The sequence below is a fragment of the Odocoileus virginianus genome, chromosome 4 (genome assembly GCF_023699985.2).
Source record: "Odocoileus virginianus isolate 20LAN1187 ecotype Illinois chromosome 4, Ovbor_1.2, whole genome shotgun sequence".
In the NCBI taxonomy this organism is placed as follows: domain Eukaryota; kingdom Metazoa; phylum Chordata; class Mammalia; order Artiodactyla; family Cervidae; genus Odocoileus; species Odocoileus virginianus.
Window position 1 is genome coordinate 51,760,128 of NC_069677.1, and position 20,466 is coordinate 51,780,593.

Consider the following 20,466-nt stretch of genomic DNA (forward strand, 5'->3'; position numbering starts at 1 on the left):
AGTGTTTTTACAGATGAAGGAGACTAAATGAATTAAGTGTCAATTTAAAAAATTAGTCAAAGACAAGATGATAAGCCTAAAGAAAAATTGAATGAAAGGATTCACAAATTAAAAGCAAAAATTAATGAAATGCAAAACAGAAAAACCATAAGCCTGAAAAATTAATTCAAGAACTGGTTCTTTGAAAAGCTAGTTAAAAGGAGAAGAGCACAAAATAAAAAATAAGGATGGGTAAATGTTAACATGTACAGACAATTTTTTAAATTTTCATGGTCTCAATTTTCCCCACTTGCAAAAATGGGGATGTTCATAATAATGGCTTCATAGAGTCATGGTGAGAACAAAGAAATTAATCCTTATAAAGGATTTATCAGAGTATCTTGGAATGAAATAAAGTTTCAATAAATGATAGTTTGTATTTTTATTATTAAAATTTTTCTTCTTCCCCCACCCCCAAGAAAAGAATGAATAAATGACCACAGATACAGAGGAAATGGAAATAGTTGATTCTTGTTCAACTCAAAACTGAAGTGAAATAATTTTTAGAAATAGGTAAATTGCTAAAACCATGTTCAGAAGAAGGCCATTTATTCAGAGTTCATTTACAATACAAGAGATTGATGAAAGTTGTTTAAAGCACTAATGCCTCCTTATTAGAGCACTAACACTTAGATGCAATTATAAAGGTAAGAAAAAAAAGAAATTAAAAATAAAGAGGTAAAATTAATGTTTATAAGCAATGATTTATATATTAAAATGTAAGAGAATCAATTAAAAAATTCCTATTGGCCATAAAGAAAATTGGTAAGTTGTTTGTATACAAAATTCATGTAAAAAGTATGGTGGGAAAAGCATATTAATAATAACAATGAATAAATATTTTTAAAAGGAATAATTTTAAGAAATATGTAAGAATTTTATGAAGAAAATTCTAACCCACAAAAGAAGGCTTGAATAAGTGGAAAAGTGCCTGCTTTTCTTGGAAGGAATATTAAAAAGCAGAGATATTATTGACAAAGGTCTGTATAGTCAAAGCTATGGTTTTTCCAGTAGTCATGTATGGATGTGAGAGTTGGACTATAAAGAAAGCTGAGTGCTGAAGAATTGATGCTTTTGAACTGTGATGCTGGAGAAGACTCTTGAGAGTCCCTTGGACTGAAAGGAGATAAAACACATCAATCCTAAAGGAAATCAGTCCTGAATATTCTTTGGAAGGACTGATGCTGAAGCTGAAGCTCCAATACTTTGGCCACCGGATGTGAAGAACTGACTCCTTGGAAAAGACCCTTATGTTGGGAAAGATTGAAGGCAGGTGGAGTAGAGGATGACAGAGGATGAGTTGGTTGGATGGTATTACCGACTCGATGGACATGAGTTTGAGCAAGCTCCCAGAGTTGGTGATGGACAGGGAGCCTGGTGTGCTGCAGTCCATGGGGTCGTAAAGAGTCGGACACGACTGAGTGACTGAGCTGAACTGATTCTTGGAAGGGAAGACTGAAAATTACAATGCTTCTTGTATCTCCAAATTACTCACTCTACTTAAGGTAAGTCAATTAGAAATAATAACAGAAGTTTTTCCTTTTCTTTCCTTTCCTGCTTTTGAACTAAGTGATCTGAAAATTTAAGAGGAAAATTAAACATGCCATAATAATCAAAATAATTCTGAAAATAAGAGTAATGAAGAGGAATAAGAGATGCAGATTTTAAAACATTTTAAAGCTAGAATCTTTCTGTTTTTAATTTAATTTTTATTTTATATTGGGGTATAGATTTACAATGTTGTATTCGTTTTAGATGTACAGCAAAGTGGTTCAGTTATACATACGCATATATTCATCCTTTTTCAGATTGTTTTCCCATATAGGTTGTTTTCAGAATATTGAATAGAGTTGTCTGTGCTATAGAGTAGGTCCTTGTTGATTTTCTATTTTGTGTATGGTAGTATGTATATGTTAATCCCAAACTCCTAATGTACTCCTCCTTCCTCACTGTTCCCCTTTGGTAATGATAAGTTTGAAGTTTATGAGCTTGTTTCTGGTTTGTAAATATGTTCCTTTGTGTCATACTTTCGATTCCACATATAAGTGATATCATATACTTGTCTTTCTCTGACTTACTTAGCATGAATCTCTAGGTCCACTCATGTTGCTACAAATGGCATTGTTTCATTGTTTTTAATGGAAGGGTAATTTTCCATTGTATATATGACCTCATCTTCTCTATCAATTCCTCTGTCAAGGGACATTTAGGTTGCTTTCATGCTTGGCTATTATAAATAGTGATGTACTGAACCCTGGGGTGCATATACCTTTTCACGTTATGGTTTTCTCCGGGTTGATGTCCAGGAGTGGGGTTGCAGGGTCATATGATACAGTAGTTCTATTTTAGTTTTTTAAGGAACCTCCATATTGTTCTCCATAGTGACTATACCAAATTACATCCCCACCAGCAATGTATTCTTCATACCCTTTCCAGCATTTATTGCTTGTAGACTGCAGAATTTTTAATGATGGACATTCTGAATGGTGTGAAGTGATACCTCCTGGTAGTTTTGATTTGTGTTTCTCTAACAATTAGTGATGTTGAGCATCCTTTCATATGTTTTTTATCCATCTGTATGTCTTTTTTGGAGAAACATCTGTTTAGATATTCTACCCAGTTTCTGATAAGGTTGTTTGTTTTTCTGATATTGAGCCACATAAGCTGTTTGTATATTTTGGAGATTAATCCCTTGTTGGTTGTAAAGCTGAGATATTGAAACCAGATTGGTATTAGGGTATGAAGAGGCAGATCATTAGTAAAAGCTAGCAAGTCAATAGATTCAGTTCTACATCTTGATAGAAGTTTGGGTTACAAAGGTGTATGTATTTGTCAAAACTCAATGAACATACGGTTAAGATCTGTACATTTCTTTCACGCTGTATGTAAAGTTTATTTTGAAAGAAAAAATCCATGAAAATGTATTAGACTTTAGTCCAAAAGCTTGCTTACTAAAATATTTGGTTTATGTTTAATTTTTTTATTGAAGTATAGATTTACAATGTTGTGTTAGTTTCTGATGTACAGCAAAGTGATTCAGAAACATATATATATGTAATTTTTCAGATTCTTTCCCATTATAGTTTATTACAAGATATTGAATATGCTTCCCTGTGCTATGCTGTAGTACCTTGTTGTTATAGCATTTGGAGCAAAGTGCACTGATTGATAGCTGCAATTTATTTTTTTTTCCACTTATTTTTATTAGTTGGAGGCTAATTACTTTACAATATTGTAGTGGTTTTTGCCATACATTGACATGAATCAGCCATGGATTTACATGTGTTCCCCATCCTGATCCCCCCTCCCACCTCCCTCTCCACCCGATCCCTCTGGGTCTTCCCAGTGCACCAGCCCTGAACACTTGTCTCGTGCATCCAACCTGGGCTGGTGATCTGTTTCACCCTTCATAGTATACATGTTTCAATGCTGTTCTCTCAGATCATCCCACCCTTGCCTTCTCCCACAGAGTCCAAAAGTCTGTTCTATACATCTGTGTCTCTTTCTGTCTTGCATATAGGGTTATCATTACCATCTTTCTAAATTCCATATATATGCATTAGTATACTGTATTGGTGTTTATCTTTCTGGCTTACTTCATTCTGTATAATGAGCTCCAGTTTCATCCATCTCATTAGAACTGATTCAAATGAATTCTTTTTAATGGCTGAGTAATATTCCATGGTGTATATGTACCACAGCTTCCTTATCCATTCGTTTGCTGATGGGCATCTAGGTTGCTTCCATGTCTTGGCTATTATAAACAGTGCTGTGATGAACACTGGGGTACACATGTCTCTTTCAATTCTGGTTTCCTCGGTGGGTATGCCCAGGAGTAGGATTGCTGGGTCGTATGGCAGTTCTGTTTCCAGTTATTTAAGAAATCTCCACACTGTTCTCCATAGTGGCTGTACTAGTTTGCATTCCCACCAACAGTGTAAGAGGGTTCCCTTTTCTCCACACCCTGCAATTTATTTTGAAACAAATCAGAAAATAAGATGGATTGATGATTGACTGCTGCTGCTGCTAAGTCACATCAGTCGTGTCCAAATCTGTGTGACCCCATAGACGGCAGCCCACCAGGCTCCCATCCCTGGGATTCTCCAGGCAAGAATACTGGAGTGGGGTGCCATTGCTTTCTCCGTGATGATTGACTAGCAGTTGCAAAAATGAAAATTTTGTAATTAGTAAAATTATCTTAACATTGACATGAGCTTAAAATTTTCATCATGTATAGTGTATAAAGAAATTTAGAATACAGTAAGGAAACTGGAGGACCTTTAGAGCGTAACTTGCATTGTAGAATGAAAGACTTCTGTCTCCGTACTAGTTTTAAGAACCAGAATGCCAGCGGGAAGGGTTGGTTGTGGGGAGCAGAGTTGCTCCTGGGGTGAATTTCCCAGATTGTCTAGTGTTGCCTGGTGTCCTGACCTGTAAGGCTGCCCAGAAAGTTGGCTCCACTTCCGTGAGAGCTCTCTGCTGGGCAGAGGCTTTCCAGCCAGGAGCCATGTGGGTTAGCAAGGGGAGATCTGATCCCCAGGAGCTACATGTATTTAAAGGTCTAGGAGAAAAACGTGTCACTGTTTCAGAGTGTATGTTGTTCAGGCCCAGAACGGCTCTGCTGTTAGCACGGTAACTTTTCACTCCTTTCAGTTTTTTGTTAAGTTGCTCTTTTTTACCTTAAAAGGAGTTATATCAGTTTATTCAGGACTTCTGGGTAGTTCATAAAGTGCTATTATTTAACCATTTGTCTTCTGAGGTTTGATGCTACTCAACCCTATATTTATATTTCTCAAAGACTGCACCGAGTGGGTGTCGTGGAAGGAGCATTGTCCCGCTGTTCTGCATAGTTTGGAAACAGTGGGCTTCCAGGGAACTCAGCCCAGCTCCTGGCAGTTGTCACTTTGCTGCCAGATGGAAACAGCCAGGCATCCTCAACCATAAAGACTTAGATCTGATGGGTAAAACAGAGCTCTTTTTAGTTGCAGTGTGGAAGTGGGAAGGGGTGTATACATTTTGGTGGAAAATATATTATCAGAAATTTGAATATATGAGGACTTTATAGTTTTGAGCTTCCAGGGCTTCCCCGGCTCAGATGGTAAAGAAACCGCCTGCAATGCGGGAGACATGGGTTCGATCCCTGGGTTGGGCAGGTCCCCTGGAGGAGGGCATAGCAACCCACTCCAGCATTCTTGCCTGGAGAATCCCATGGACAGAGGAGCCTGACGGGCTTCAGTTCACGGGGTCGCGAAGAGTCAGACACGACTGAGCGACGCAGCGCAGCGCACAGTACAGATTTGAGAGCTCTCAGGCAGGGAGACGTGCTAGAACATTGTACAGCGTGTGACTTCAGCGGAATATATCTTCTCTGCATTTCTTCATTGAAAATATTATATCTCATGTCACCCTTTTGTCTCTTGAAGACTTTCCATTTGAAATATGGAAATGCCAGTGCAAAGTTTCTGAGAAAATCCTTTCTTGTCTTCTGGTTTAAATGTGCTTCGTTGACAACACTGTGGGCTTCTTAAACCTTTTGCCTTCCTGAGCCCTGTTGGAAGCAAGCGCTGGAAAGCTTTCAGTGATGAAGGTCACCCCGCTCTTACACAGAGTTCCCAGTGGGCATTATTTCCATGAGGTGTGAGGTATATAATTAGCAGAGAGTCAGCAACTAAGATTTTAAAGAATGGGATTATGGACACTGAAGAGTCATTTCAGGCAAGTTTGTAATATGTGTTTCAGGAAAGGAGCAGAGGCCAACCAGTGAGGGCCTGGACCACACCCCCGGTTCCAGCTGCCTTAATACCCTCGTTAGAAACTCAGACTTCCAGCCCAAAGCTCCAGGGCTCATGGGCATTTCCTTGTCAACAGGTGCTGTGCTAAGTGCCTGGCTTGCCCTGCCACTCAATTCTTGTAGGTCTTACCTTCATTTTACAGATAAGAAACTGAGGCCAAGAGAGTTAATCGTGCTAAAGTGTAATTTTCAAAAAGATAAAATCAGAACCCATGGGCAAATGTAAAAAGGAAAGGAAAGGGAAAGGGTTAGTTGTTCAGTTGTGTCCATGGTCTTTGCAACCCCATGGGCTGTAGCCTGCCAGGCTCCGCTGAGGACATGGGATTCTCCAGACGAGAATATTGGAGTGGGTTGCAAGCCCTTCTCCAGGGGACCTTCCCGACCCAGGGGTCAAACCTGGGTCTCTCACAGTGCAGGCAGATTCCTTAGCATCTGAGCCATCAGGAAGCCCTAACATAAACAGGGCAAGGTAGCAAATATTTCATTGAATTTACTAGTTAAGGAGGGGAAACGATGTGATGAGTTCAAAGGGCTTGTAAGAAGCTAGTGTATTTCTTGGTAACTTAAAGAATTGTTAGGGTAAAATTGCAGAGTTAGACACATGAGAAGATCTATTAATCACCCAGCCATGTTTGACTTGTTGCGACCCCACGGACTGTAGCCCACCAGGCTCCTCTGTCCATAGAATTCTCCAGGCAAAATGGTGGAGTGAGTTGCCATTTCCTTCTCCAGGGGATCTTCCTGACCCAGGGATTGAACCCCAGTTTACTGCATTGCAGGGAGATTCTTTACCATCTGACCCACCAGGGGAGCCCCTAGAGTTAGACACAGAACTATTTAATGTTCAGCTGGCCCTTGATTTGGGGGGTTATCTGTTTTATTGCATGGAAATTATTTGTATCTCTACTGGACAAAAAAATACAAGTTAGCAAGTAAATTTTTAATGTATAGAAACTTTAATCAATAGTAAAAATGAGACGAACTAAGTATAGGTCTTGACACTCCTTGGGTGATACTTTGTTCCCCTGTGATACTGAAAGAATCTGCCTCCACTTCTTTGCTTTATTTCCGAGTTTGGAGAATTCTTCTGACAGTTGCCTGCCCCCAGGTCCTGCAATATTAGTTAGAGGAGCAGATTTGAACCCCTGTCACTGTATGAACCAGCCCTGGTAGTCAACCCTTTGTAATGATTCAGTAATGTTAACTTGTTTTTTATTCGTAAAGAATGTTGGAATCTATCAGGTCTGTGCAGATAATTCTCTCTCATAGCCAAGGCATCTCTGAAGCACAAGGGCTCTCTGGATGGCAAAAAACAATCTGAATCAATCAATAAACATCAGTCTGAAGTAATAGAACTTTTTGTTTCTACATTAGTGGAGACTGCTGAGACCACAGATCTCAGGAACATGAACAGGGTAATAAGAATGACATTGAGCATCTTTTCATGTGTCTGTTGGTCATCTATGTGTCTTTTTTGGAAAAATGCCTGATACTTCTGCAGCCCTTTTTAAATTTTTTTTTTGGCAATACAGTTTTTTTAAAATTTTATTTATTTATTTTTATTTTTTCATTTATTTTTATTAGTTGGAGGCTAATTACTTTACAATATTGTAGTGGTTTTTGCCATACATGGACGTGAATCAGCCATGGATTTACATGTGTTCCCCATCCCGATCCCCCCTCCCGCCTCCCTCCCCATCCCATCCCTCTGGGCCTTCCCAGTGCACCAGCCCTGAGCACTTGTCTCATGCATCCAACCTGGGCTGGCGATGTTTCACACTTGATAATATACGTGCTTCAATGCTGTTCTCTCAGATCATCCCACCCTCGCCTTCTCCCAGAGTCCAAAAGTCTGTTCTATACATCTGTGTCTCTTTTTCTGTCCTGCATATAGGGTTATCATTACCATCTTTTTAAATTCCATATATATGCATTAGTATACTGTATTGGTGTTTATCTTTTTGGCTTACTTCACTCTGTATAATGGGCTCCAGTTTCATACATCTCATTAGAACTGATTCAAATTAATTCTTTTTAATGGCTGAGTAATATTCCATAGTGTATATGTACCACAGCTTTCTTATCCATTTGCCTGCTGATGGGCATCTAGGTTGCTTCCATATCCTGGCTATTATAAACAGTGCTGTGATGAACATTGGGGTACACGTGTCTCTTTCAGATCTGGTTTCCTCAGTGTGTATGCCCAGGAGTGGGATTGCTGGGTCATATGGCAGTTCTATTTCCAGGTTTTAAAGGAATCTCCACACTGTTCTCCACAGTGGCTGTACTGGTTTGCATTCCCATCAACAGTGTAAGAGGGTTCCCTTTTCTCCACACCCTCTCCAGCATTTATTGCTTGTAGACCTTTGGATAGCAGCCATTCTGATTAGTGTGTAGTGGTACCTCATTGTGGTTTGTTTGTTTTTTTTCCATTTATTTTTATTAGTTGGGGGCTAATCATTTTACAATATTGTAGTGGTTTTTTTGGCTTTACATGTATTATGTAAATACATGTAAACTCATTGTGGTTTTGATTTGCATTTCTCTGATAATGAGTGATGTTGAGCATCTTTTCATGTGTTTGTTAGCCATCTGTATGTCTTCTTTGGAGAAATGTCTGAGTTCTTTGGCCCATTTTTTGATTGGGTCATTTATTTTTCTGGAATTGAGCTGCAGAAGTTGCTTGTATATTTTTGAGATTAATCCTTTGTCTGTTTCTTTCTTTGCTATTATTTTCTCCCATTCTGAAGGCTGTCTTTTCACCTTGCTTATAGTTTCCTTTGTTGTGCAAAAGCTTTTAAGTTGCATTAGGTCCCATTTGTTTATTTTTGCTTTTATTTCCAATATTCTGAAAGGTGGGTCATAGAGGATCCTGCTGTGATTTATGTCGGAGAGTGTTTTGCCTATGTTCTCCTCTAGGAGTTTTATAGTTTCTGGTCTTACATTTAGATCTTTAATCCATTTGAGTTTATTTTTGTGTATGGTGTTAGAAAGTGTTCTAGTTTCATTCTTTTACAAGTGGTTGACCAGTTTTCCCAATACCCCTTGTTAAAGAGATTGTCTTTTTTCCATTGTATATTCTTGCCTCCTTTGTTGAAGATAAGGTGTCCATAGGTAAGTGGATTTATTGCAGCCCATTTTTAAATCAGTCTTTTTTTTTTTTTTTATATTGAGTTGTATGAGTTCATTATCTATTTTGGATAGCAACCCTTTGATTACAAAGAAGCATTGTATGGCCTAGGGAATACAGCCAATGTATTATAATAACTATATATGGAGTATAGTCTATAAAAATATTGAACCACTGTCATATACCTGAAGCCAATATATTATTTTAAGTAATAACCATACTCCAATTTAAAAAATGGCACTCAAATGGCACCTAATTTTTTTTTTACTTCTGTCTGTACCTATTTTAAAACATTTGAGAAACAGTTTTAGGCAGGGAGCATATTCTATAAACTGCTTTGCAAGGTAGGGATCTTGGTATCAGTGACTTGAAGTTTAGGATATGTCTATTAGAATAAGAAATAGATAAATAGATGCTCATATTTGGGCATTCTCCGGCCAACCTTCTTTCTTGTTTTACATTTGAAGTAGGCTAATCATAGGGGGTTTCCAAACTGGGTTCCCAGAAAAGAGGCTGTCATGTAATCACTGAACATGTCATGTCACCAGGATGAGTCATGAATACCAGGAAAAGAGCATGAAAGTTAGAGGTTGGGAGTCAGAAGGCTGACCCTAAAGTTAGGAAAAATAGGAAAGTCACTTCACTTTTCTGTATGTTAGCTTGTGTCTTCCTGTATGTGTGGTTGCACCAGATGGGAGGTATCTAAGCTTTGTAAGCATGGAGAACACTCTGGTTACAGGAAACGAGAAAGAAAGAGATGAGGGAGGCCCTGCCTTCTTGCTGCCCCATTCTCTCTTTTCCTTAGGGAAAGAATCGGGGCTGATGACAAGATCTGGAGGGCCCAGTGCAAGATGAAAATTCAGAAATGCTGTTCAAAAAATTAACGAATGGCATTAAGTGTGCTATGAAATGTTTTCCTTTAAAAATATTTTATGACATTAAGTGTAAAGGTGTAGTTGTGACATATGAGTATTAGCATAAACTTACAAGCTGCAAAAAATATTTCAGGTGCCATAATTTTATGTAATATGTAATAACACTTTAATAATTTCATATCTTTATTGACCATAAGATATTTTGGCTCACTTTTCTGCAAATTATACATTTGATCATCAGAATTTATATTTTAAGCAGTTTCATTTACTATAAAATTGACAGCAATGTTAGTCACTCTTGACAAGTGCAAGATTGCAAATAATTTTTTATAATTTTAAAAAATATCCTTCTGCCGATGTAACTGTTACTGGAGAATATGAAGAGTATTTGATAGGCAGTGACAGTATTAGGACACATTTCTGATAAATTTATATAAAAACCCATCAAAACATAAATTTTAGTACATATGGAGCTGATTATTCTTTTTCTAGAAAAAGATTTAACTCTCGATACAAGTCAATTCTGTGTAAGTCTGAATTTAATTTTAAATGTATATTTATACAATGGCATTTCAGTATTTCTTCTGACATTTTTGGTAATTGATGGAAGTTGTGCAAGAAATCAGAAGTAGCTTTACAATTTGTATGTATTTCAAAATGTCTGTTATGCATCCTATTGTCTTTTCTTCATTTATAAGAAAAAAATTTTGTCCTCTTCTTAGTATTTGGTTCATCCAGAGCTTCCTGTGAAAATATTGTTATTTTCCATTGAACATAGCAATCTTTACATTTAATTTCTATTTAGAAACCTGTGAATATTTTGTCTTGCAAGGCTGTAGCAGTTTTGAAAACAGATTTCACAGTTGACTGCTGAAACTGTCCACTTATCCACCAGCAGTTCATCTGGGCATGCCTGCTGCCATCCCTACTGGCACCCTGTGCCCAGGTCCCGGGCTGGTTCCTCATCCTTACACTCTGCATCTCTGGACCATCCCAGGCCCCGATGTGCACCCAGGACTGCCTGCTCTGTGGATGCAGTTTGCAGTGCCTGGCGCCTGAGCCTGCACACCCCCGACTGCTGGAGGACCACTGCCAAGGGCACCACCTCTGCTTGTGTGCATGCTCCACCATTCCAGCGCTGCTGACAAAGCTTAAGTTCAAAGACAAAATTATTAAGAATTACAAGGCACTGAGAGCAGGGAGTATTAAAACAAACATGAGGTTCTTCTCAGCTTGGAGTCCTAAGTGACTATATAGGTTGCATGCCTAGTAAGCTCGCCCTGGGAGGAAGTCTCAGGCTCTGTAAATATACATCACAGATCTCACTTACCAGCTCTCTCCAATTCATCTTCCATGTCATGAAAGCTCAATTCTGATATTTTTATCAAGGAGCCATTATTTATTATTGTGTAGGTAGATGAGGATAAACCCACAAGGCTAAGAATGAACAGTCGAAAATGGGAAAAGTCAGAAGAGTCTGATGCCAAGGAGCCAAGAGAAGAGAGGATTTCAAGGAGGTTAAAGTAATTGATGGTGTCAAGTGATACCAAGAGGTCATCAGGTAAATGAGATCAGGACTAAAAAATTTCCATTGACTTTAGCAACACAGAAGTCACATGATCTTATCTTAGTAGTCTTCAAAATAAATGGTTTCAACGGAGAGGCAGGCTGAACCCAAATGAAAATTTGTAATTCTTTGGCACTCAGCTTTCTTCACAGTCCAACTTTCACATCTATACATGACCACCTTTTAACCCCTTGTTAGAAAACGCTTACTCCTTGGGAGGAAAGTTATGACCAACCTAGACAGCATATTAAAAAGCAGAGACATTACTTTGCCAACAAAGGTCCATCTAGTCAAGGCTATGGTTTTTCCAGTGGTCATGTATGGATATGAGAGTTGGACTGTGAAGAAAGCTGAGCGCCGAAGAATTGATGCTTTTGAACTGTGGTGTTGGAGAAGACTCTTGAGAGTTCCTTGGACTGCAAGGAGATCCAACCAGTCCATCCTAAAGGAGATCAGTTCTGGGTCTTCATTGGAAGGACTGATGTTGAAGCTGAAACTCCAATACTTTGGCCACTTGATGAGAAGAGCTGACTCATTTGAAAAGACCCTGATGCTGGGAAAGATTGAGGGCAGGAGGTGAAGGGGATGACAGAGGATGAGATGGTTGGATGGCATCACTGACTCTATGGACATGGATTTGGGTGAACTCTGGGAGTTGGTGATGGACAGGGAGGCCTGGTGTGCTGCGGTTCATGGGGTCGCAAAGAGTCGGACATGACTGAGCGACTGAACTGAACACTTACATATATGGAATCTAGAAAAATGGTACTGAAGAATTTATTTACAGAGCAGCAAAGGAGAAACAGAGTAGATTTATGGACATGGGGAGAGGGGAGGAGAGAGTGAGATGTATGGCAAGAGTAACATGGAAACTTACATTACCATATGTAAAATAGACAGCCAACAGGAATTTGCTGGTACTTGTTATTGTCTTTTTTTATTATACTTATCTCAGTGGAGGTGAAGTGGTAGCTCATTATGGTCTTGATTTGTATCTCCCTAATGACTAGTGTTTTAGGTATGTTTTCATGTGTTTATTGGCCTATTATATATCTTCTTTGGATAAAGTTCTATTTCAAGTCTTTGCCCATTTAAAAATTGGTTTCTCTAAATTATTGAATTTTAAGAGGGTTTTTAAAAAATATAGATAGCAAAGCATTATCAGATGTATGATTTGTAATATTTTTTCCATTCCAAAGATGGTTTTATTACTTTCTTGATGGTGTTCTTTGATGTACAAAAGTCTTAAATATGGATGAAGGTCAACTTATATATTTTTCCTTTGATTGCTTCTACTTAGGTGTTATATCCAAGAAATAGTTGCCTGTTTCATCCCTGTTTTCTTCTGATTTTATAGTTTTAGATCTAACATTTCGGTCTTTGGTGTATTTTTGAGTTAATTTTTGAATATGTTATGAGGTAGGGAGTCTACCATCATACATTTGCATATTTAAAACTAGTTGTCCCAGCACACTTTGTTCAAAAGACTATTCTTTCCCTAATATTTTGTCATGGCAGCCCCACTGAAAATCAACTAACTGTAATATTTGGGTTTATTTCTGAACTCTTAATTCTATTCCATTGATCTACACGTCTGTCCTTACACCTGTACCACACATTCTTGACAGCTGTAGCTTTGTAGCAAGTTTTGAGATCAGTTAAATGTGAGTTCTCCAACATTGTTTTCCTCTTCAAGATTGTTTTGATTACTCAGGGTCTCTTGCAATTCTGTATGAATTTTAAGGTGAGGTTTTCCATTTCTGCAAAAAAAAAAAAAAAAAACCAACCAACCAACCAACCAACCAAAGAAGCAACAAGTCATTGGTGTTTTGATAGAGATACATTATATGTGCTTAGTCACTTGGTCATGTCTGACTCTTTGTGACCCCATGGACTGCAGCCCTGCCAGGCTCCTCTGTCCATGGAGATTCTCCAGGTAAGAATACTGGAGTGGGTTGCCATGCCCTCCTCCAGGGGACCTTCCCAACTCAGGGGTCCAACCCAGGTCCTCTCGCATTGCAGGCAGATGCTTTACTGACTGAGTCACCGGAGAAGCCCAGAAAGACACTGAATCTGTAGATTGCTTCTGGTAGTGTTGCATCCTTAACATTATCAAGTGTTTTAATCTATAGGATAGATTAAAAGACATAATTACAACATTGTGTTGGCTTTGCCATACATCACCATAGATCAGCCATGGGTATACATTTGTCCCTTAAATGGCAACCCACTCCAGTACTCTTGCCTGGAAAATTCCATGGATGGAGGAGCCTGGTAGGCTACAGTCCATGGGGTTGCAGAGTCGGACACGACTGAGCAACTTCACTTTCTTTCTTTCTTCCCTCTTTATCCACTTATTTAGATCTTTAATTTTTCTTGGCAATGTTTTGTCTGTCTTCAGTTGCAGATCTTGTATATCTTTGGTTAAATTTATGATGTTGGGTAGGGGGGAGCATCTAGTCTTTCACATTTTTAAAGATATACTTTATGTTTTTATTGAAGTACAATTAATTTGAAATGTTGTGTTAGTCTCTGCTATATAACTAAGTGAATCAACTATATGTGTACATATGGCTCTTTTTTGGACTTCCTTTCCATTTAGGTCAGCACATAGCATTGAGTAGAGTTCCCTGTGCTATACAGTAAGTTCTCAGTTATCTATTTTATACATAGTACTCTATATACGTCAATCCCTGTCTCCCAGTTCATCCCACTCCTAGCAATGGGATTTTTATATTGAGAGATTCCCTTCATAAAGTTGAGAATTTATTTCTAATTCATTTATTGAGTGGTTTTATCTTGAAATAGTATTTGGTTTTTATCAAATGTTTTTTCTGCATCTACTGAGATGATCATGTGGTTTTTGTTATTCTATTAACGTGGTATATAATATGAGCTGGTAATTGAAAGTTGTATTGACTACATATTCCTGAAATAAATCCTACTTGATCATGGTATATAATTTTTATGCTACTGGATATTGTTTGTTGGTTTATGGCTGAGAATTTTTGCACCTACTTTCATTGGCAAGATTGGGTGTGTAGTGTTCTTGTAAGATCTTTGGTTTTGATTTTAGGGCGACACTGGCAACATAGGGTGAGTTGGGAAGTCTTCCTTCCTCTTCTGTGCTTGCAAAGAGTTTTTAAGTGTTAGTATTAATTCTGCAAGTTTGGTAGTATTCACCAGTGAAGCCATCTGTTCTAGGATGTTTGTTTGTGGGACATTTTATTATGACTTCAACTTCTTTACTTTTTATAAGTCTATTCAAATATGCTGTTCCTTTTTGGAAGTTTGTGTCTTTATAGGAATTTGTCCATATGCAGATCTATAATATTGACCTAGAATATCTACTTTAATTCTGGATATAAAAAAATTGTTTGAAAAGTGAAGAATTCTGACTTCTTTTGAATAAGGAGCCATGTATTTGAAAATTTTTTAGCTTAAATACCCTAGAAGAAACTAATGTCACCTTGATAATAAAGGAACTGAGGTCTAAATACTCAAGAAAACTTGCAAATTAAAAATAGAAAATGTACCTATATACCTAGGTGATACGCCCTAAGAAGATGATGAGAAAATGGTCAAATATAGGCCCTTGGGTTTATGAGTTTAAAGCAAAACTAGTCTAATAATGAATGAAACATTTTTTCCTGAGTAAATATTATAAAACTTAAAAAAAAACTGATACCAAGGAAATGAGATTTTATATTGAACCTTTCTCTGAGATCTGGGCAATTCATGTTCATTGAATTAGTTTTTCTTTTTTTCCCTCTCTCTGTAGAAAACTAGCTTCCCTGGTGGGTCAGATGGTAAAGAATCCTCCTGCAATGCAGGAGACCTGGGTTCAATCCTTGGGTCTGATATACTGTCTATAGATTATAAGATGAAGTCAAGCATGTATCTGCTGATACTTTATAAATTGACCTGTCTTTATACTTAGAAATGTTTATTAATAGTAGGCTTCCCTGGTGGATCATATGGTAAAGAATCTGCCTGCAATGTAGGAGACCCATGTTCGATCCCTGGGTTGGGAAGATCCCCTGGGAAATGGCAACCCACTCCAGTATTCTTGCTTGGAAAATTCCATGGATGAAGGAGACTGGCAGCCTGCAGACTACGGGCTTACAAAGAGTCAGACGCAACTGAGCGACTATCACTCCTTCACTCATAGAAAACTAAAGAAAAATGAGTTGTAAAGTAATCCACTCTCAGAATCAAGATTTGTGCGATAATGTCAAACTCTTTTCTAATGTGGTATATTAAGACATCTGACACGGAAATAACTATTTTTAATGTATATACTTTCATACATTCTATTTTTATCCATTTCAGGCAGATTATTTTACCCTAATATATATGTATCTTTGTTGTTCTTTGGACAGTACTTTACTGTTTCTTTTGAATATTTTTTTTTAAGAGTGTTCATTTGAGCCTGTTTATTTAAAGTTTTCAGCTTTTAATGAGCTTGATCATTATGTTTTTCTTCTTTTTCTGTCTATCGTGCCCTCAATTAAGTTTTGTTCAATATATAGCTATTTAATATTGGGAAAACACCTCCTGACTTTACCAGGCATTTTGTTACATAACCTCTCTTCTTATCTGGTAAAGCCAGTCATTTTTTCAATATTAAATTGGAGAGTGACGGCAGCTTGGCTTAAGTGATATTAAACATGCAGTAAACTTACCAGATTTTTTGGCTGCACACTCTAGTCTGTAGGTAGAAATTCATAGGTTATCCTCTCCTGTGTGGGTGGTAGCATCCTGGATTCATACAATAGCAAGTTCAGTGTGGCTGAAGCATCATTGCAAATAGGAAATTAGAGGGGTGCGATTTTTTAGGGATCTTAACAAGAAATCTGCTTTTTATTCTCTAGGAGATGGAGAACCATTGGTGGGTTTTGATCGGTGATAAGACATGGTCGTTTGCAGGAAACATTACTCTTGGAACTCTGAAGGTGGATCAGATCAGGTAAGTCTGTCTTTAGAGGAGGACACTCAGTCTTGTGCTGGATTAAAGGTCATTTTGCAAAACTTTTCCATCCAGACCCAAAAGTTACTCCAATGAGAATCTAGAGCATAGTCTAGGTCATTTTATATAAACCAGGTTGGACTTGAAAAATGGAATGTCTCATTTTTATACATTGCTAATAAAAACAAGATTATGACTGTTCTCTGAAAACTCTAGGCAATACCACAATTTTTTATTGTTTTCATTTCTAGGACATTTATATTACAATTTTCTGTTTGTAGATTGGTTCATAGGAAGGGGCACCATTTATTTTATCTTTTGCATTCTGTAATGTAATAAAGAATTGTCTAAATTTCATATAGCTTTTTCATCTTTTTGACACTTCTTCCTTGGGTAGGTATTAGTATGTTTATTTTAAAACCAAAGAGGCGGATGCTCAGTTAAGCTACTTTCATTTATTTACAGAAATAGCAATTGGAATTTGAAGCCAGGTCTCTCCAACTTCAAAGTCCTTTGCCTCCATCATAGCACCCTTCTTCTTTAATAGGACTTGTCTAATTGCAATGTCATCTTTCCTCTGTACACCCACTTCCCTGGAGAGTTCCTTCATGTTGTCTGAGACATGGAGTGAGTGAAAAAATCTGCGTATCTCTGCGTTAGGATTATTCAGTTTAACTTCAGATCCTGCAGTCCCTTGTTTCCTCCACAATAATTGGATAAAGGAAAAGAGGAGTTCTGCTTTCCAGCGCCTTACATCACCCAGAGAGTTGGCAGCCAGGAGTCCGGCAGCTGCCACACTCTTCACATATCTATTTAAAGTTCAAAGAGACACTGGATAACAATAACAAAGAGATAAGCGTGGCCCTGACTAGCCCACCCAACAACAGGAAGAATGGCTGAGAAAGGTAAGATTTAAGGCATCCAACCCTCTTGGCAAAAAACATTTCAGGCTCCCAGGTTTATTTTCTGTTTCCCTACTATTCTGAAGAGCATGGTATCGCTTCTAAAGGAGCGTTAGCCACATTATGTTAGTACTGCAAAAATGCATTAGATATGCAATTTATGGACCATATCTATACATTAAATGAGTAACTTTGAAAGGTTCAAAGGAACAAAAGAGTTTAATTTGTTCACGCTTGTTTTGAAAATTGAGTTGGGTGCAGGTTATTCTCCAGTGTTGTACTGGATTTGAATCTGAAGTATGGTGGTATGCTGGGCTAGAATTAAGGATATTTTAATTTTGTGTTGGATGTGCTACTAAATGGCCATGTGAATTTGGGGGAAATCCCTCTACCTTTCTGTGTTTGTTTTCTGACTGTCAAAAATAGGCTTAGTCATTTCTAAGATGCTTCACATCTGAATTTCTTTTGATTTTTAAATGTTTTTATATCCAAGAAAAATAATAAGATGGGCTGAACATATATACTGTGTCCAAGAAAGCTTTAAATGTCTATGGAAATAAACGCTTTTAAACCTGACAACAGTCTCATATCACCATTTCATTTTACAGGTAAGGAAACTAAGGCATAATAAAATTTAGTAACTTGCTTGTAATCATATGCAAGCGCGTGGTGCCGCCAGGTTTTAAACCTGGATAGTCTTATCCCAGAGCAAGTGTTCTTAATACGTATAAGTCTACCTGCTTGGGCATGCTCAGGAGCAGAGAGAAGCATTTTGAAATTATTCTTCATATTTAACAAGAGATTCTGTGCTTATTTGTACTATTGATGTAAGTGACATATGCAAGTGTTATGTTCCTATATATTCCTATTTCGAACCAACGCTACAGATTATAATAAAACTTAAAGTACTAGTGTTGACTGAAGAGAAATGCAGGTATGCTCTGAGTATTTAAAAGCACAATCAATTGTCTTTTCCAAGGAATAATAAATAATGAGATACTATAAAGTGCTAAAAGTAGTGGTATATATGTACATTTTAGAATTGTATTAAAATATGCTTGCATAAAATACAAATGCTCAGTTAAAATATTGGTATTAATTCTAAGTTCCTTGAAACCAGGAAAATATACTAAATCAATATAGAAACAGTTCAAAAAAATTATTGTGACTTCCAGTGTAATGGTACCTTAATTCATAAAAAGTCTTTTATCCAAATGAGAGCAAAGAGCATATCATAATGTTCCCTTTATCCTTAATGCAATGCCACATGGCAGGTAAAGAGAAAAATTTCACATTGTTGTGGTTAATTCTTTGTTCAAGGTCACGGTGTGACCTTGAGTGACCCAAGTAAAGCTGTTGAACTTGTGAGAGCTGAGAGACTCCAACAATTCTGGAAACATAAGCTATTAAAATTCATATTAATTTCAGGAGATTTGCTATTATGTCTCCAAATTTTATAAGTGTCTCGTTTCTTGATGATTTTAACAGCATTAAAAAAAAAACTTCACTTTTAGAGTGATGGAAATTGTAATAGGAATGCAGTTGCTGAGAATATGTATTTCCTTTGTTAGCTAATTGCACAAAATCTAATTGTGCTTTCAGTTAAGAATATATCTGAGCCTTTAACACAGGGCACTATTCTATATGATGTCTTTCTGTGTTTCGAACTATTTTGTGTGGTGTCTGAAATAAGATTGAGATGCAGTGAAAAAATACTTTTATAAGTTGCCTTTTTACAGGTAAGGGTATAAGTAGGAAACACAAGAGTTGTTGTTATCCTTTTGTCTTCTATATGTGTGTTGGATCAGTGTTGGTTGCTATACTGAACCAGTTGAAAAAATAGTGGTCTTCGCTCTGTTCAGGAGTGATTACATGATTACGTAAGGTGTAATGCTTTCTTTTCCTATGATAAAGTCAGCTGTCAAGTCTAAGAACAGTTTTCAACACCTTTCCCTACTTTATGGTTATTTAGTAGGAATTACCTCACTTTCCAGGGTTTCTGTGTAAACAGCTGGTCTCCGTGTTGCTGAGCAAATGCAGGAGTGTGTTCTGTATACAGCAAACACACACATGGTGGTTAGAGTTGACAAAGTCTTGGCACTTACTCAACGTCATTTGATTCTTAGAACAATTCCTGGAGGGTGGATATGATGAGTTTCACTCTCTGTATTTTACATATTGGGAAGTTCAAGCTCAGGATTGCCCAAGGTCCCCTAACTGTAAAAGGAAGACATATGGTTTGAACACAGTCCTCTGTCCATGGGATTCTCCAGGCCAGAACACTAGAGTGGGTAGCCTTTCCCTTCCCTAGGGGATCTTCCCAACCCAGGGCTTGAACCCCACTCTCCTGCGCTGCAGGCAGATTCTTTACCAGCTGAGCCACCAGGTGGCCTTCACACACACACTTCTCTTTCAAATACCCGGCTGAGTCACAGGTACCCTTTGTAGAAAAGAAAATAATAATCATGTATGGGTGTCATTAGAGAGTGTATTTTTTCTCTTGATATTATATCAGATTTCCTCTTAGCCTCTTGATTCAGAAGATTTAATACCAACATGACTGTTCTAATCTGATATCTCTTGTTTTTCATCAGAGGCTACATTATCTCGCTTCCTGGTCCCTATTCTTCTCTTAATTGGCTGGATTGTGGGATGCATCGTAATGGTTTATGTTGTCTTCTCTTAGGTAAAGTTTTCAATAATTGAATGTTTATTCATTAAGCGTATACATTACTCCAGGAATAATCTTACTTGTTTTACTAATAGAACATTTTATCATGCAGGCCAGAAGACTTCAGATTGACATCATTTAGAAGAATTAAGAAAAGCATGAAATGACAGATTATTAAATATTTCTCATGTAAATAACTGCAATGTTTGACATCACTTTATAAACTTGCGTTTGTGAACTGTTACTTTGAACCTAAGAATCTCTTCAGAAACATATTTAAAAATTCTGGGTACAAATAAGAACTATAGGAAAAATATAGATGAATTTCTTTATCACCTGAGAGTAAAAAAAAATGTTCCTGTGACTTAAAATGCATAAGCAATAGGAAAACATTTGATAAATTAAACGTAAAAGAAATGAGCTAGAAATGAGAGATAGTTCATAGAAAACAAAGTGTAAATGTAAACTTTGTCCCTTAAAACTCTTACATAATAAGAGAACTGTAATTAACTCTGTACAGAA

The 20,466-nt window shown here is 37.4% G+C and overlaps 1 protein-coding gene across 2 annotated transcripts; it reads left to right on the forward strand.

Moving 5' to 3' along the window:
• The first annotated feature begins 1,425 nt into the window (after positions 1–1,425).
• Positions 1,426–20,188, forward strand: STRIT1 (small transmembrane regulator of ion transport 1). 2 transcript variants are annotated; one of them, XM_070466553.1, is made up of 5 exons: positions 1,426–1,544; positions 16,277–16,371; positions 16,837–17,276; positions 19,865–19,959; positions 20,057–20,188. In XM_070466553.1, the coding sequence occupies exons 3-4, from the start codon at positions 17,264–17,266 to the stop codon at positions 19,957–19,959; spliced, it is 108 nt and encodes a 35-aa protein (XP_070322654.1). In that variant the 5' UTR covers positions 1,426–1,544; positions 16,277–16,371; positions 16,837–17,263; the 3' UTR covers positions 20,057–20,188. The 2 variants fall into 2 exon arrangements, with proteins under 2 accessions (XP_070322654.1, XP_070322655.1); XM_070466554.1 differs by having other exon boundaries at positions 1,437–1,544; positions 19,868–19,959.
• Positions 20,189–20,466: the final 278 nt, after the last annotated feature.